At 40.4% G+C, this 17,691-nt stretch overlaps 4 protein-coding genes across 14 annotated transcripts in view; 2 read left to right on the forward strand and 2 right to left on the reverse strand.

Moving 5' to 3' along the window:
• Nucleotides 1-6,467, forward strand: part of LOC143373232 (lachesin) — a 37,148-nt gene extending 30,681 nt beyond the window's left edge. For 2 of the 5 annotated variants that reach the window (XM_076820268.1, XM_076820266.1), the window contains exons 5-9: nucleotides 916-1,089; nucleotides 2,397-2,525; nucleotides 2,715-2,850; nucleotides 3,653-3,855; nucleotides 4,078-6,467. In XM_076820268.1, coding sequence (XP_076676383.1) covers nucleotides 916-1,089; nucleotides 2,397-2,525; nucleotides 2,715-2,850; nucleotides 3,653-3,855; nucleotides 4,078-4,406 — 971 coding nt within the window. In that variant the 3' untranslated portion in view covers nucleotides 4,407-6,467. The remainder of the gene's footprint in view (nucleotides 1-915; nucleotides 1,090-2,396; nucleotides 2,526-2,714; nucleotides 2,851-3,652; nucleotides 3,856-4,077) is intronic. The other 3 variants (XR_013086426.1, XM_076820269.1, XM_076820270.1) reach the window with 3 other exon arrangements.
• Nucleotides 1-7,257, reverse strand: part of Ksh (transmembrane protein 167A-like protein ksh) — a 51,930-nt gene extending 44,673 nt beyond the window's left edge. Inside the window, exons 1-4 of one of the 2 annotated variants that reach the window (XR_013086439.1) lie at nucleotides 7,108-7,257; nucleotides 6,829-6,944; nucleotides 6,572-6,737; nucleotides 6,420-6,492 (exon numbers count right to left, since the gene is read on the reverse strand). Coding sequence is in view for 1 of the 2 variants with exons in the window: in XM_076820299.1 (XP_076676414.1) it covers nucleotides 6,632-6,737; nucleotides 6,829-6,944; nucleotides 7,108-7,110 (225 nt within the window). In the remaining variant the exon portion in view is untranslated. Of the gene's footprint in view, nucleotides 1-6,419; nucleotides 6,493-6,541; nucleotides 6,738-6,828; nucleotides 6,945-7,107 lie in introns of those variants that run through there. The other variant, XM_076820299.1, reaches the window with a different exon arrangement.
• The window catches only part of Ras85d (ras-like protein 1), a 61,958-nt gene extending 44,673 nt beyond the window's left edge, over nucleotides 1-17,285 (reverse strand). For 2 of the 5 annotated variants that reach the window (XR_013086437.1, XM_076820297.1), the window contains exons 1-4: nucleotides 17,141-17,285; nucleotides 16,253-16,444; nucleotides 16,035-16,178; nucleotides 15,733-15,939 (exon numbers count right to left, since the gene is read on the reverse strand). Coding sequence is in view for 4 of the 5 variants with exons in the window: in XM_076820297.1 (XP_076676412.1) it covers nucleotides 15,733-15,939; nucleotides 16,035-16,178; nucleotides 16,253-16,381 (480 nt within the window). In the remaining variant the exon portion in view is untranslated. Of the gene's footprint in view, nucleotides 1-12,806; nucleotides 15,580-15,732; nucleotides 15,940-16,034; nucleotides 16,179-16,252; nucleotides 16,445-16,556; nucleotides 16,575-16,713 lie in introns of those variants that run through there. The other 3 variants (XM_076820294.1, XM_076820295.1, XM_076820296.1) reach the window with 3 other exon arrangements.
• On the forward strand, nucleotides 7,535-12,675 carry Vap (RAS p21 protein activator vap). Of its 2 annotated transcripts, XM_076820215.1 has the most exons (16): nucleotides 7,535-7,907; nucleotides 8,042-8,207; nucleotides 8,415-8,596; nucleotides 8,675-8,856; nucleotides 8,946-9,343; nucleotides 9,467-9,612; nucleotides 9,683-10,016; nucleotides 10,124-10,467; nucleotides 10,570-10,761; nucleotides 10,879-11,028; nucleotides 11,098-11,146; nucleotides 11,233-11,451; nucleotides 11,516-11,748; nucleotides 11,832-11,973; nucleotides 12,050-12,190; nucleotides 12,290-12,675. In XM_076820215.1, exons 2-16 carry the CDS (start codon nucleotides 8,157-8,159, stop codon nucleotides 12,365-12,367), a joined length of 2,841 nt encoding a protein of 946 aa, XP_076676330.1. In that variant the 5' UTR covers nucleotides 7,535-7,907; nucleotides 8,042-8,156; the 3' UTR covers nucleotides 12,368-12,675. The 2 variants fall into 2 exon arrangements, with proteins under 2 accessions (XP_076676330.1, XP_076676331.1); XM_076820216.1 differs by lacking the exon at nucleotides 8,042-8,207 and having other exon boundaries at nucleotides 7,536-7,907; nucleotides 12,290-12,674.
• Nucleotides 17,286-17,691: the final 406 nt, after the last annotated feature.

A 17,691-nucleotide genomic window follows, 5' to 3' on the forward strand; every position in this document is an offset into this window, starting at 1 on the left:
CGCCAGGACGAACCGTAACGTTACGTTGCTTGCCCGCCTTCTATTCGTTCCACCCCCTTCGCCACCCTTTACCCTCTTTGTCCTATCCTCCTGACTCCTCCGCTTCCATTGCCCATGCGTTACATACGCGCGTACATTACCGGCGATCCTATGTGGCCCCGTTGGTACATACACGATACGTACGTATCGCGTGTGCATGCGTGGACACCGGGGGAGAAAGGGAATTCATCGAGAGTGTGCGTATGCCTGCCTCGGCATTCAACTCCAGAGAGCGATCGGCCCGAATGGAATGAAATTCCTTTGTGGCCAAACACAGGAAAGGTCCCGACCATTTCCTTCCTTTTCTTTTCTTTCCCCCTTTTTTTTATCCAACCAACTGCAGCCCAACCTTCGCTCCAGCCCCCAACTCCGACAGCCCGAAAGCCCGAAAGCCGGCCTGTATGGAGAATATTTGTCCAAGTTGAACGCGTGTAATTGAAATGGCTCCGGTGCTCCTTCAAAAGAAACGAGATTTCATCGCGAAAATGTTCCTTGCTGGCAGCATGGGGGGCTGGATGGTATTTAATTTTCCTCGGGAACCAGGCGTTTTAACCTGATTTCACTCCGGTCAGACGTAGCGGCAGACGAGCCAGCCGGGCCAATTTCCAGGCCGGCTCTAGCGCCGCCCGTTAAATCATAGCCGATCTTTATGGCGTCCCTAATTTCGCGACGCGCTGTCCTGTAAATTTCAATGCGGCTCTATAGACGCACGTACAAACACTCGTAGCGTCGCGTGCCGCGCTTCGAATCTCGGACTTCAAAGTGAATTTTAAAGCTTGCACTCGGCTTGCTTGGACGAAATCGCGGACGGTAGTGAAGCGTTTCTAATCGCGTCCACTCGCCGGCCGCGACACGGATCAGACCATCTTCTTTCAGTGCCGCCAGATATACTGAGCTCCGGCACCTCGGAGGGTGAGGTTTCCGTTCTGGAGGGCGAGAATGCCACCCTCTCGTGCAACGCCTCTGGAAGACCGCCACCTCGTGTGCTCTGGCGACTCGAGAAAAGTGGTTCCATACTTATGAGGGGTCTTCACGATCCGCTGATACCAGGTAAGATATTACGCTTTTATCTCGCCTCGAGAACTCTCGCATCCGTCGCGTCGCGTCGTTGCCGCTGACAAATAACCTTCGATTCCCTTTCCTTTTATTAATTCCTTCGCTACTCGACCGACCGTCGGCCGAGCTGTCCTCAAATATCGTCCCTCGAGTGTCCCCTCTTCTTTCCTCAGATCCCTCCATCCCTCCGTTTTCTATTAAAACATATTCTGCTTGCATCCGTTGACCAAGCTTTCGGGAACAATTTCGGCTCAAGGATCGTCGGAATTGGAGAAAATATCACTGGGCCCCCTATCTCGTAACCTTAACCGAGTAGTAATTAAAATTTCGATCAAAGATTCGTGAGAGTTCGGCTGCTTTCGGGAACTAATTATCCAAGGTGTCTACGCGAGACGATTCGCCATCGCGATCCGCTTAGCGGAACATGAAGACGTCGTAAATTCGCCAACCTACGTGATGCCACTGATCGAAAGCAATTACGCTGGAACGCGTCCCATCGAATAGGGATTAGCTTGTCCGCGATGACTTTCAATATCTTTCGGTTACGTGCAATTACACCGCGATTCTCCGAGTATCGCTTTACATACTCCAAGGAATCGACGCGTGAGTTTCTTTTTTTTTATTTTCGTCGAGGTAATCGCCCCGGATCGGTGAATATTTTGCGACTGGACGGCCAACGGTTCGATGCATTTTTCGCCCGGCGGTGCGGCAAATTCGTTAATCGCCCGAAATATTAATGGAACGAATTCTCGGCCGGTACCCACTGATAAATCGATACGCAATATTTTGAAGCACAGTTGTACCGAAAGTATCCGTATACCGGGCAAGCCGTGAGTTGTCAACGCGAACAATGAATCTCCCATTTTCGATGGATCTCATTAGGCGCGTGACACGCTCTATCGGGATCGCGAGCCGGCCCGATGATTTATGCCGTGCGTTCAGCCGACGATAATGTAATTCGCTGCGTTCCACTGATTTCGAAAGCGTCCCGATCCTATATGCATAATTAAACGATAATAACGCGTGATAATGCCAGCGATCTAAGCGGACTTATTTTCTAAACACTCGTTCCGCGTTAAATTGTACGCGCCGGTGGTTCCTTAAATCGGTCACGGGAGCTATTAACCAGTCGCGCGAACCATTTCCGAAGGTGAGATTTAGGGTTGTAGTGGGCGGCGTTGTTTCCACGCAAAGAACGTATCTCGCGTGTAATTTGGTGTACGCGTGAACGCTGGCGCGTGGCCAGCGATGTGTATACGAGAGCTTTCAACGAGATATTCATAGGAGATACGATTTTATAGTGGACAGCCAGTCCGGCGAGAAGCTGGAATTAACCAGGGTAGACAGGAGGCAAATGGGGGCTTATCTTTGCATAGCTAAGAACGAAGTGCCCCCGGCAGTGAGCAAGAGGGTCTACCTCAGGGTAAACTGTGAGTAATTACGAACGGTCGATTACTACTTTGCCGAATTCGCAAGACTTCAATAAAATCACTGGTTTGCTCGGTGCGTTCAACTTTTTTTTTTATCGATCCGACGGCGTTCACCACCGTCCACGCTCTTCGTCCGCGGTTGCGTTGCGCTTTCCGCGAAAGTTAAATCATTGGCGCAACGTATTTCAGTTCCGCCGAGCGCCAAGGTTCCCAATCAGCTGCTAGGCTCTCCTCTGGACACGGACGTGTCGCTCATCTGCTTGACCGAAGCTTATCCAAAGACGATCAACTTGTGGACGAGGAACGAGCAACCTATAATGAGCGGGTATGTAAATGCGGAGAGGTGATCTCGCTAAGATGCAACCGGACTCGTTTCATTTTCATACGCACCTATGTATTCCGTCCGCTATACCTAAGCTACACCTGCGTAGGGTAAGTCCGGGTGAATCGGTGGGGCAGGAGAGTTAGTTGAGTCGCTATATTTCAGGCTCTTCGCGTAAGAGCGCGTTAAGGTACAGAACAGTGGTATTAACATTTAATAGCAGCGAAAGTATTTGGCCATATTAACCCTTCCTTTCAAAGCTAACCGGCAGACCATCTCTCCCTGCAGAAAGGAGAGATGGCCGAGTTGATTCGGATAAATGGCTTCACTTTAAAATCGTGGGTGATCAGTTAAATTTACAATATTTTGCAAGTGATTGTGTTTTCATTTTTTTTTTACTTTTTCTGTTTATTTATTTTATTCGTTCACTTTTGTATTCATTTGCTTTGTTAATCGCCAGTAGGTAGTTCGCTTTTTGTTTGATGTGTTTGTTACTTGTTTGGAGTAAACAAAATTAAATATCAATAAATCTGTAGTTGTAACATTCACTGATAGCTAATTTTGCTTTCTCCTTCGCTGTTTGTTGACGAGTAATTGTGCGAGTGGTCTCTCCCAACGACGAGCACCCCGGGATAGTCGGCCAGATGTCATTGGCTTCGGTTTCCAAGCCGATTTTCAGGAAATGTTGTCTTAAAGCAAATATCGAGCAGCTTTTCTGAATCAGCACACCATTCTCAACATATTCGGTTCATTCTAATAAAATAAATAATTATTAGTATTAGTTTTAATAAGGATTTTATGTTAGGTTAACCGACTGTCCCGGACTTACCCTATGTATGTGTGAACGCAGCGGTAGGTACGAGGTGAACGAACGGGGACACCCGGACGAAGAATGGAAGACAACGATCGAGCTGAAGATAAGACGGTTGGAGAAAACGGATTTGGGAGAGTACACGTGTTCGGCGTCCTCAAGCATGGGGAAGGCCGAAGCCACCCTCCGGGTATACGGTAAGTCCGAAGCGTACTATTGACGAGCGCGTCACTTTTCCACGGGACGCGTCCTCCGCTCGATTTCGATTTCGATTACATCAAATTTCCCTCCCCGACTGGCAGTTTGATACGTGCGTCGCGCGTAATCCGTCTCCGCGAAATTTACGAGCATAACGTCGGCGCGGCGGCGAAATTCCTTCGCGTCCCTTAGGTAAACAGCTCGCGACAATCCTTTTTCAGAGATCGAGCGCGCAACGCCGCCCACAAGGGCCACGTCGGCGAACTGGAAGAAGCTGGGCAAAGGGAAGTCGAAGTTTTCTCAAGTCACCGCGATCAACCGAGTTTTCCACCAGATGAGCACACCGGCGATGCAGAAGAGCACCGCGAGGATCGTTAACAGCAAATACGCCACCACGTCCACCACGGTGGACCCGCGTACGCCGTTCGTCAGGGACAAGAACGTCTTCAAGAACCACGAGAGCTCGAACGTAAGGAGTTGCGCTCACGCGAGAACCACTGACACGCGAGTATACGCGTTCTGTTTGCTTTTCTTCCTGAATCTCCGATAAACGTCTGCCACGGTCGGGCAGCAGAGAAGCCAACGGACGGACACGCGAGCACGAAAGCGATATGTCATCGCGGATCAACGAAAACTCTGCATCCCAGACAATTTATCGCGTATCGCGAGGCAAACGTTGCACAGACTTCACCGCATTTCCGAACAAACGATCGATCGAGGGAAAGGGGGGGAGAGGGAGAGGGAGGGGGACAGGGAGAGGTACAGGAAGGAGAGAGAGAGAGAGAAAGAAGAATCGCGACTCGAAACTTTTGACCCAAGTTGCACGGGAGAAGGATGACGAAACGTAATTACCTACTCCCGGCGACGATGCACCGAACCACATCGATCTCTTGTTGCCGCGGTCATGGGCCGCGGTGCAAAAACTGTTGGGAATTTTAAGAGACAAACGCTTACGAATTGTATTTTTTATGACCCTTTTATCCGTTTTTGAGCGCGGAGAAAAGAGAAAGGAGTTCGTGAGCGAGATGCGTTCTTTGGTTGGACTGAACGTAACGTAACGTAACGTAACATAACGTAGCGTAGCGTAACGTAACGTTGTCGAGTATTTTTTTAAAACAACGAAACGGAAACGAAGTTTCCCCGTCAAAACGATTACTCCTGATTTGTCGAGTTACTAGGTGTTACGATGAAACTTTTATAATGTTAGCATCGAAGGCCTTACCGCATGCAGGGTGTCTATCTCAAGTGGGCCACCAGTGTCATTCACCAGAGCATCGTTCGGAAAACCGTGGGAAGATCATTACTATCAACCGATATACACTCGAATTCTCAAATTATTTCAGCAATGGCAGTGGCGATCCAATTAAAATGAACATCCGTTATGTATCGTTACCTCGTGATAATTATCGTCAACGATTACTTATGTATCTTACCGTTCGCCGCAAACATTTGCGGCCCGCCGTCAATCCACCTACCTTAATCAACTATTCGATTCTACTCGAACGCAGACAAATAATTAGCATACTAATTTGTACGTAAGGTTGATAATAAGAGGGTATCTTTGTTTATCGGTACGATCACGGAGGGAACTGAGATCGTAACTGGCATCTTAACGATCGTTAACGAGTCATATCTAAGTCAGATTCATATCCGTAGGGCATATAGTATCGTGCTATATATTTTAGGAAGATACTAGACCTTACTTTCGTTACTTTATGTATTTTTTTAAAACACCCAGTAGGCAAATAACGTACCTCATACTGCCAACAATTAAACGAGACCATGATATAAATATAATCGGTATGGTTATCTGCGAGGAATTTGCTAGAATTCGAACGATTCGATTACATAACGAACGAACGAACGATCGAACTTCCTTCTAGATCCGTCTAGTCGGAATACGTAATTACTTTTTTCCTACCACGCGTAAACGCTGCTTCCTCGACTATTCTTTCTCGAATAACGCCCTCGGTGTATCGAGGGATAGCGCGCTCCGTTACTTGGGTAGTTCAGAAATCGTTTGCAATACAGTTATGCCCCAGGCATACCCTTCTTCTGAGTAACCGACAATAATCGTTCCTAATTAATTGCGGTTTGTATAATTGTTTAACGCTCCTCGCGAAACCGCGAATCATATCTCGCTCTGTAATTGCGATCATTGCGGAGAACAGTGCTGGTAGAAAGCTTCGACCTCCCTGGTTAGACGCAGTTCTCGAAACCAAGGAAATCGATCGCTTTCCACTTGTATTACGCGTCGTCGCTAATGTCTTCTATTACAGAGTACAAGTTTTAGTCACAGTGCGTGATCTATTATCGTTGGAATAGTAGCATATCCGCGAAGTAAACAAGACGACACATACGTTAAATATACCTATTTAACAAATACTGTATATCGTAAAACACTGCTCAATATAACGACTCTACAATAACTATATTAAAAGAATGTTGTTGTTTATAGAAAGAGAAGAAAAAAATATATTATGAGAATACGATGAGAAAATGTGCTCAAATTGGATAATTATATAGCTTTGAAGGAAACAACATGTTGACAAATAAAACATACCATGCAAGTACTGCCGGCGTCGATCATTTCCGCTATTCTTTCGCTTTTCTATTTTAAGGTTAGTTTTCGTAGACTGTGGAACAGAGACAAATATATAACAATTTATGGTAAAGAAACACGCATACGTTTTATTTATTTGTATTTAAACCCACCGTCTTTACAATAGATATCCATACAAGTCACTGGCTGTTACAGTTTTTTACGGTTCTATCTTATGACCAAAACAAAATACTGAAGGCCATGCAGAGGCAACTAACTGCCACGTACGGACTTTTCCTCTCGCCGATTCTAGCAAACTTCCAGAATGTACCCTGCACACTGATCAATTAAACTTCGTTAATTATATCGTACAATTAGCTTATCATACGCGTATGTGTATATTCGTAGGTAATTAGCAAGACGCACGTACTCAACTTTTCCCATCCGTTTATCCAATAAACTAGGCATTATGCCTTTGACATAAGTGCAGGTACATATTAGCAACAGGGCCACTGTTAGTAAACTCTGGAAATTAAATATGGCCGACTGCGTGCCCCCCACCGAAAAAAGATGAGCATTAAAAAAGCTGTTTGAATCGATACAGATTTTTTATTTAGCTTATAGGTTATGAAACTATCATCGCATTCTCGCTACTACGTAGCTTATTATTCGAGGTACGAGTTAAGAATTATAAAAGCCACCATCTTACCATTTCGATCTCACTGTAATAAATGTAAAAAACCAAAAAATATCACAAAAGATCACCCGCGTGTAACTCTCACTTCAGTGTCACTCGATCACACCCGATCTAACGCGCACAATTTAAACCGTGACTTCGCCATTTCGAAGGGCAGGTGCGCAATTCGCGAAGCAATTGAAAAAGGAACTAGAAGTTACTATATAATAGCGTCAACACTTTCTTTGTTCTCCATTACTGTGATTTTATGTAAAATTACGAGCTAATAGAATTTGCATCGGGCAGAAATACGAATAATTTCGCTGGATGACAATTAAAATCATTATTAATCGAGACATTTAACTATCTCTCTATAAATGCATCGTCGATGGTGGATTTCTGTAGCAACCCCGTTTTGTATTTAAAGCTTATCTTGGAGTGTCTTGGAGCGTCGCCGATAAGCAAACAGCTCGAGCAAAATGTCGCGAACATATGGAAATGTATGTACATATATAGGTAGCTAATTTGAAAAAGTTTTCTTAAATAAAGACAAGCCATTGCCAGCCATTGCCAGCCATTGCCTGCCTGCTTTCTGCGGTCACCGCGTGCACTGTGCGTGTGCGGTAGTAAAATGGCTGCCGAGAAACGTCAATACATTTTATATCAATAACACGCTACTTTTGTAAATAATCGTGGCAAGGAGGAACGCAATAAAACGAATGCCGTTTAATTAATATTTTAAGTTGCTTTTTTTTCACCATAAAAAGTGTGCGTGTGAAGCGAAAATGGCAGAATTTGTGCGTGGAGGTCCGAGCGTGTCGAACAGTGCTAAGGTACGTACGGTGTGTTATTCATCTTGGGCTATTCATCCGTATATGTATATTGTATCGTTGCTGAAAATCAAGGACGTTAAAGAAAAATGTACTGGCCCGTAATTACATGTTCGAAGATTCCTGATAACTTTCAGAGCTGCAGAGATTTACCGTAGATTCGGGACTGTTTTCAAAGTATTTCGTCGGAAAGGTGTTTTCGGCATCGTTTACAGGCAATATATTCGATCAATTTGTACACAGTCAATAGAGATGATAACGGAACGTAAATATAGGAGAATTATAAGCAGCTATCCGCACATGGTATTTACGTTTTGTTGACAGAAATATATGTTGCACTTGGAGTAGTATAATATATAATATATATATAATTTATCTGTGAGAACAAAACCATTGTCTTCTTTCTTCACAGAGTATTAAGAATTTCTTTCTTGTTATACTCTGTAAATTTGTTGAGTGATATTTCTATAACATTTTCTTGTCCATTCATGTATTAATTCCTATCTATAGATGGATCATAACAGCAAAGGAGGATCCCCTAGTACCGGCAGCGAAGATGGTGGACAGAATGAGTCCATGAATGCGGAAAATGAGTTTGATCCTTTTCTAGAAAATATACCGGATGATATACAAGACACAGAGGAACCTGATAGCGCCAATGCAACATTATTAACAGCTCCTCCAGAAAATCAGTAAGACTCGATACTAACGAGATCACTCTCCTTAATTGTTAGGAATCGAAGATGGTTCATACACAAGTTTCCTTGTAGGTGGTATCATGGTAGATTAGATAGATTTACAGCAGAGGAAAGACTACGGGTTGCAAATAAAATGGGTAGTTATTTAGTACGCGAAAGCGATAGGAAGCCTGGAAGTTATGTATTGTCTTACTTGGGCAGAACTGGCATTAATCACTTTAGGATTACCGCTGTCTGTGGAGACTATTACATTGGTATGGTAGAAACTACTCAGGCATAACGAACACCTGTGGGCTTAATTTGCTTATAAAATAACGCAATGTATATGATTCTGTTATTGTAGGTGGTAGGCAGTTTAATAGCTTGTCAGACCTTGTCGCGTATTACACTCATTGCTCGGATCTTTTGAAGAGAGAAAGACTTATACATCCCACCCCGCCTCCCGAACCCGTGAACGATAAAAAGCGCATTGTTGCAATACTGCCGTACACGAAAATGCCTGACACGGATGAGTTAAGCTTTCAGAAGGGTGACATATTTTTTGTACACAATGATATGGGCGATGGTTGGCTATGGGTGACCGCTCACAGAACCGGTGAACAGGGCTTGATTTTCCGCGAACTGGTGGAAGATCTGGATGACTCCATTGATCCTAACACCGTGTTCTCGTGGTTCCATCCGAACGTCACCAAGAGCGAAGCTGTGGACATGTTAGTAAAAGCGGGACCCGGGAGTTTCTTGGTAAGGCATATACATATGTACCCTCCCTCGTTTCTGCTAGCTGTTGCGTTTTTATACTTTAACAGCCTTTATATGTATCTGTCTTCCTAACGCTCGGAAATGAAAATCTGTTTGATTATCCAGGTCAGGCCCTCAGACAATAGTCCAGGGGATTATTCGCTTTTCTTTCACATAAACAATCAAATTCAAAGATTTAGGATCGAGAAAAAAGGAGTACGGTATCTTATGGGCGGCAGAACTTTTGAATGTCTCGATGCTGTTATAAATAGGTATCGCATCGTTTCATAAACGCGGACTTACTTTAAAGCTTATAAACTGTTAATGAAATCTCGATCGCAGATATCGAAAAGAGCAAATAGTCGAAGGTCACACTTTGGTTCAAGCAATGGTGACTGAGCCTGACGGTAGCGTAAGAGTTAACAGAGAGGTGCAACACGCGGAAAAGATATACGCGACCCTTCGAGAGTGTCGCGAACAATCCGGAGCGAAGAAGAACAAAGGAATTAAGATGCAAGGGTATCTAGAGAAGAAGTCGGAGAAGAACAAAAAGTGGAAAGCACTCTATTTTGTACTTCTAGTAGACGCTACCGACACTCATTTGTACTTGTATGACAATCCGAAGAGAACCAAACCCAAGGGTCTCATCGATTTAAGCTGTGCTTACTTGTATCAGGTAGATATGGGCAACCTCTTTAACCCGTAAATAGAGTATCCATTGAGTAGGGAATTGGTACGCATGTGAAAAGTATTTGTTAAATTATTCTTGAATTTTTGTTTTAGGTCCATGAAAGCGTCTTCGATAGACCTCATTGCTTTCAGTTAGTTGAGCGTGCTTTACCATGCTTGGCAACAATAACATATTTGGCTGCACCGAATTCAGAGAACGCTTTAGACTGGATTAATGCCTTGAAACCGTTATGTGTATCACAACTTACCCGTGCTCCGAAGGTTGCTCGTCTTCGTGAATTACGTTCGTTACATCTGCACATTTTAGACGCGCATAGACTTCCATATAAACTAGTACCAAACCCGTTCATCATAGTGGCTCTGAACAATGTAAAAGTTGCTCGCACAAAGGTTAAGACCGGATCACATCCAATCTGGGATGAGGAATTCATACTAGAGTATGTATCGTACACATATACCGGATCAATGCTTGAACGTACTATGTATTACTAATTCTCAACACTGTACCTGGACTTCCATATCGTTGGTCTCTTTAACAGGGATGTGCCGCCCGATGTTATGTCATTCTCTTTAACGTTGTACAACAAAGGTAAACGCAGTAAAGACACGGAGGTTGCAGAATTGACCGTCGAATTAGCAAGCTTAACGAACGGAGAAGAGATGGACGAATGGTATCCCTTATCGGGAGTTACTCCAATAGGGGACTGGGGTGTTTTACGTTTACGTATAAGGTAAACTTCTTACAGATCAACAAATGCTTTATATCTCTTAAATACTTATTATAAAACGCTAACTATTATTATACTTGTTATTGTTTCCCGTAATTCCGTTCCCATGCGATATTGCAGATATCGGCATGATCTAGCGATGCCACCGGAAGAATACAGTCCTCTGCAGCAGTTGCTATTAGATCCAGAACTACACGTTGTTAGGGCATTAGCGGATGTGTGTCACTTGGATAGAGTACCCCTGGCAAATAGTTTACTTAGAATATTTAGGTACAAACAAACACTTTTGTCCTTTTTATTTAACGATAAGATTATAACGTATAAAACGTGTGTGTTTAGGCACGAAAGGAAAGAAGCCGACCTTCTGAGATCGTTAAATCAAGCAGAAGTAAGTTAATCTGCATTTGTGCGTTAAAGAAAAAAGCAAGTAATTAATTTATCGTTTGTGTTAAAAGTATTTGGTATTTCATCCAGGTGGACAAAGAAGACGAAACGCCAACGTTATTTAGAGCTGCCAGCCTTACGACTACCTTAATGGATTTATACATGAAATCAGTTTGTACCTCGTTTTTAAAAGCCGCTTTACGTGACACTATAGTAAAGTTGATCGAAAGTAAGCAGAGCTGCGAATTGAATCCAACAAAAATGGATTCTCCGGAAGACGCGTGCAGCAACGCTGAATTTTTATTGCAGGTAAGCTTGAATCGTTGGCAGATCCTTCGGAATAAGCCCAAGTGACACTCGAATGTTATTTCAGGTTTTAGACGAAGTAACTTTGAGCATTTTTACAAGTCCTGACGCTTGCCCAAGGACTTTGAGATATATTTGTGGGTGTTTGCAAAGAGCAGTCGTTGCCAAATGGCCACACGAAAGACTAGTCAGAACGCGAGTAGTCAGTGGATTTATATTTTTACGCCTACTTTGCCCTGCCATATTAAATCCTAGGTCATTTAATTTAATAGCTGAACCTCCACCGCCAGCTGCTGCAAGGTAGGGTAGGTCTACTATATTAAATGCAAGAAATTCTGCGACCATATAAATTCTTTCCTAACTTTCATGAAATAATTGTACAGATCGTTAGTGATGGTCGCGAAATGTTTACAAAATTTGGCCAATTTGGTAGAATTTGGCGGCAAAGAGCCGTACATGGAAGTAGTAAACCCATTCATTCTCAAGAACAAAGAGCGTATGGTTGTCTTTCTCGACCAGTTATCCGCAAGTATCAGTTTCCATTTCAGATTGCACGTGGTAAGAGTTGAATGAAAAGTAACTTGAATTGGTTATGTTATAGAACGTGACTGAAAAACCGGAGTCCGAAGGCGCAGATCCGAGGAATAAGAGTTGCGTATCAGATACCGCGAGAGATTTAGCGACACTGCATCATATATGTGTTTCTCACTTGAAAGAACTTCAGGTTCTATCGAAGACACAGGTAGATTTTAGTCCTTTGACGCTCGGACGTTTCGCACTACATCGCGTAATTCATAAACATAGGAATAATCGACACGTACTATATGTGTATTCTTTTCAGTCAACGATAAAACAGTTGGTGACCGTGACTGAAATGCTAAGCAAACATAAACAAAAGTATATGGAAATGATACGGTAGTGCTAAAGCCATCCGCCATGAACAATGCCAAACGTAACAAAACAATTCATAATAATTTGACGACAGATACGCAGTAATATTTAATAATTATTATTAAGTGATTTACGTAATTAAACGTACAGACTGACGTGCCATATATATTACTGTATACACACAAGCCTACATTTACCATTTCGTATGTAATTAGAAGGTAGCTTATACGTACATACATATAGTAAACAGTAACATGACAGTGATATAGTTACATACAGAATCATATAGGCGTATAACGATTTTATATTTACCTAGGTGCTCGAAAAATAAATGCAAATTAAACCAAAAATACTGCGCGCGTATTCATTTTTTTAAACCCTGTTTCTTCTCAAAAACGAGTATCGATCTTATTGTTTCTTGGAGAATGTCGAATTGATTCGAAGTAGGTAAAAAATCGAATGTTCCATATGTATAAATGTCCTTTTTATTAATTTGAATTACTTTATAAACTAGTTATTACATTTTTAACGTTGCTGTAATTTTACCATGCCACTGAATGACGAATGCTATGTTAAATTTAAAATCCTATTTAGTTAATACAAAAGATTCTTAGAAAATCGGTTAACAAAAATATATATTACATTTCCAGTTAAGAAATTAAGATGCATATGCGTGATAATGTTCGACACGGTAAAATGTGTGTAATAATGGTGTATAATAATGGTGTTCATCGGTATATAAATTATGCTACTATTTTATAAAACGACTATGATGTAAATAATATTGAATAAAGCTATTCCGAATAATGAATAAAGTATATCGAATTGTTACGAATTTATTTCATGTACTCGGGTTTTAGACATGAGTATTATACGAAACTCATAAGCATGGGAGTTCATTGAAATGGGAAATGTTAATATTACATCACATTTACGTCTGTGCCAAACCATGTATGTCAGGATATTGAATCTGTACACATGTACTTCGAATGAAAGGGAAAGCTTGTTTTATGCTTTGTACTTAATATATATGTTTGTATGATATTCTTTTATTTTGTAAAATGTTTTTAATAAAAGGAATAAAAAGTATAACTATAATACACGTCTAATTCTTTTGTTCGATACATGCGTTTATGTACATGTATGTATATAATATATATATTATATTATTAGAACTCTGATGAACAATAGAGTTGACATTGAACCTAATTAGATATGACACTCAGATGTGTGAACACTGATTTAAAAATGTAATATTTAATTATATATTAGGACCGTTTGATTTGTGTAATGTGATTTTTTGATATACGAAATATCGTAAGAATAGAATCGTTTAGTTAAAAATTTCGCGTGTACTCGTTCGGTAGTATAAAACTAAACAGCATAGATGACTTATAATTAATATCCGAGGACAATCATTCAAGACAGAATGAATATATGAAGAACACTTTTCGTACAATGTTTTATTACGAATTTCAACTACATAACAACACCTATGCTGTGCAATTTTATATATACACATTTTCGATATATCTGAAAAAGCTAATGTTATAAATTTACGCGTTTACATATACGAGAATATTTGCAAATTGTACTATTTAGATCGTTTAGCAAAGTATTTAACCCTTGATTGTTCAAAGTTCAGCGAGACCCGAGACACAATCATTGTATATGTAAGTATATGTACTTAAATGGTGGGATGCTACACGTCCCATGAAATGTTTTTACATTTAAGGGTTTTGTAGAAAAGTTGTCTCGTTAAAGTGAGATGGCATTATTATCTGAACAAATATCATCAAAGTATATGATTACAATGAAAGTTAAGCTTACAATTGATATTTGCGATCTTTTGAAATTACGTAATAATCCGCACCGCACAATTTATCAGGATTAAATGACGATAATATAAAAACTGTGAAAGGGGGCACAAAAAGTTAAAACACGATAAAAATTCAATATCTCTATAAACTAATGATAGAAGTACAGTTTAGGCATTCAAATATCAATGTAAACTTTCACTTTATTTTGCGCGATGTAGTACTTAAAATTTAAATTCTAGCTTTTATAATAAAGCGAATTTTTTAACTCTACATTGCAAATTGCAACACCAACAATTGATAAAAAAACAATGCTAGCAAATGTTTATCCAATGATGAAAATAAATTTCTGCCTATCAATTGTTACGTAATGTAAACATATAAAAATATTGCTACAAAAATTAATCACTTTGTCGTCGCGTCATTCCCTATATACGCGAGAACTTGTGTCGTTCTCTATAGGAAAGAAAAAAACAATATCAAATACGCGTTTTCACAATTGCACTAAAGAAAGAAACACGAACGAACCTATGTACTCTTAACGTGATAAATAGGCGTTTATGTCAAGATTGCATACTTAATCACAGTAATATCTAACTAGCATGGCATGCTTACGTTTATTTAATCACAGCACAAAATCAGTTATCCATACTATATTTCCTCAAGTTACACGACTTGTATTTTCTTCTCTGGACAAATGGAATTTCTTGTTACACATAGAGGAGTATTGAAGTAAAGAGTAAAAATGTATTTAATTAATGAATTAAATATATATTTAAAATTATATGCTATTTGAATAAAGTATGTAAAACATGCGCATAATGCGATTCCTCGAATTTTCTCGGTTACATATGTATGTATATCTTTTCCATTCGCAATACCTACAGCTAGGCAGCTGTGCAGCTGTGCACTTGTCGCACCAAATAATACTTTTCCCATACCTTAGATTAAAAGTAATTAACAATAAAACAATTGGATGGTCCTAGAAATATTTTTGATACTGACTATTCTATGCAATCAAGGGTTAAAATTCTTTCGCTAATGGATTATTAAGAGTTATATGGCAGACTGTTGAACAAACAATATATTTTATGAAATTTAACTTCAAGAGTAAAAATGTATGCAATATTATACGATATTATTACATACTTTGTTCTTCTTCCCTCCCAATGTATAGAAAAAATTGTGCTTGTAAATTATTACAATCTTCTATAGAGTAAGCTGCAAAAATGTGCGTACAGTGAACATAATCTAATGCTTTTTACAATCTATTTCTGCATTAATATATCAAATGAGAAAATTAATCTTATTCAATGATTTAAAGCAAACAGCATCGATGTCTCCCATGGCTCGAGTTACCCGCCCTCATGCGTTTCTTTTTTTCTTTACCCCTTTGTTCTTTGTCTTTTCGTATTTCTCTGACCTACAAGTTATTAATTCCATTCCACAGTAAAGAACATTATAAGTACACAGAAATATCGCTTTTTCTTTATGTCAAATACATCGTGGCGTCGAATAAGTTTCTTCTCAACGTACCAACTTTATATGCGATATATTATTATGCATGTCTACTTACCAAAGTATAAAAGGCATCGTCCACTCCCATTCTAGTCTTTGCAGAAGTCTCAACAAAAGGCACTCCATATTGACGAGCAATTTCTCTTGCTTGCGCCATATTTACTGCCCATGATTGCTGAAGATCGCACTTATTTCCTACCAATACCATTGGCACTTCCTCCGCATCCTTTACTCGCTTTATTTGTTCCCTATACGTTCCTATATCCTATAATATTAAACATGTAGTGGATTTCACCAAGAATTCTCCTGCTCGCAAACCATTGTAAAATTCAATAATAAAATATAATAAAATTCACATACTTCAAAACTTTTAGCTGAATTTACAGCAAACACTAATAAAAATCCTTCCCCGGTTCTCATATACTGATCTCTCATCGCGCTATATTCTTCTTGACCAGCTGTATCTAATATATCTAAAAGGCATGTCTCCCCGTCTATGACTACCTACGTTCAAAGTACTTTGCGTAATTATTATTCATCTATCTTTATACGTATTACAACAATAGGGGGGATCTTACTTGTTTCCTATAAGAGTCTTCTATAGTAGGATCATATTCGTCTACGAAATGATTTTGTATCAGTTGAATCGTAAGCGCAGACTTGCCGACACCTCCAGCTCCGACTACTACGAGCTTATACTCTGTCATTATGTAATTTTTTAATCTGACTCCAACTAGAGCTTTTTACGCAAAGCTACAATCGCCTTCTGCCTACAAAGAAATCATTTTTAACCTTATCGCACGGCGGGCGTTACTCGAACCCTGTACTTAATTGAACCAAACAAATACTGAATGCCAAGTTAACAGATATCAATAAACAGACTTATAAATGTTCACTAGTTTCCACGAAGAAACACGGAGAAACTGATGGGCATTTTCAGGGATTTCGAACGACGATTGTTTATCGTTTATCGAACCGTTCGTCGGATTCGTTCTGACAAATTAATTCTATGATTAGGATCGTTATGAGCGATACGTACTCTGTGAGCAACAACGTGCACCAAGTTTGTATGGACTTTAACAGGATCGGTCCTTAAGTCATTTATATTTTAAATACGCCGATGCACATCGTAAGTTTGGGAGTATCGTACGGTGACTTAACAACTTAAAAACAGAACGGGCATGGCAAGCAAGCACATACAACATTAACGTAAAAGCATGTGCGTAGAGTTGATTGGCGTTCAGAGATCATTGTAAAACAGCCTAGACTACGGATATTTCCAAGCAGAATCCGATCAGACAAGGGAGCATTTAATCAAGGCATCCGTGCTTCAAATCCGTCGAATTACCGATGGTAGACGGGAGGTGTGTTTTCGAGTAAACAACGAATAAACGAGTAACGCTATTCGCGCGAGAATAAATGTCGTCCAAGCACCAGATTTTTCCCGTCTTCGTTCATGACCTTACCAAAGTTTAAAAACTCATTTCAGGAACACGCACCGGCTTAAAAGCACACTTTTCCCGACTTTAACTATTACGAATTAGTCACTGGAGAAACCATCTGGAACGAAGCATCAGTGCTGCCAAAACACCAACACTTTGCTCGTGGAGGGGGGAGCGAAATTTTTCAGGGGGAGGAATCGCGGGCTAATTGAAATTCAAAATTCTTGCAAGAGGAACAAATAATTTAACAAGCTCCAATTTATTTACAGACTGTATCGTGGATATGTACTGCAATAAGTATTTTACGTAAGAAGAGATTACATGATTATGACAGGCTATGCCAAAGTCGCCAAGTAAGCAGCCAATGGTAAGCACAGAGCTGTCGCTGCGTGGACCAATGATAGAACTACTCTAGTTAATCTCGTTTCAGCAACCGGTGTCTATCGTGCGTATACGTATGTACTTGGAATTTCAGAGCTGTAATTTTTTAAATAAATTGTCAGAAAACTTTTAAATTGACCCTCGGAAAGACATATTTCACAATTCCAAGTCTCTATTTATTATTGAAAATTACT

The sequence above is a fragment of the Andrena cerasifolii genome, chromosome 9, assembly GCF_050908995.1.
Source record: "Andrena cerasifolii isolate SP2316 chromosome 9, iyAndCera1_principal, whole genome shotgun sequence".
Lineage (NCBI taxonomy): Eukaryota > Metazoa > Arthropoda > Insecta > Hymenoptera > Andrenidae > Andrena > Andrena cerasifolii.

Excerpts from the sequence above, each read along its gene's own strand:
- Vap (XM_076820215.1), top strand. The coding sequence starts at position 8,157 with ATGATAACGGAACGTAAATATAGGAGAATTATAAGCAGCTATCCGCAC. Across the intron at positions 10,468-10,569 it reads GATGAGGAATTCATACTAGA|GGATGTGCCGCCCGATGTTA; the intron begins GTATGTATCGTA and ends TCTCTTTAACAG. Across the intron at positions 11,749-11,831 it reads CCACCGCCAGCTGCTGCAAG|ATCGTTAGTGATGGTCGCGA; the intron begins GTAGGGTAGGTC and ends ATAATTGTACAG.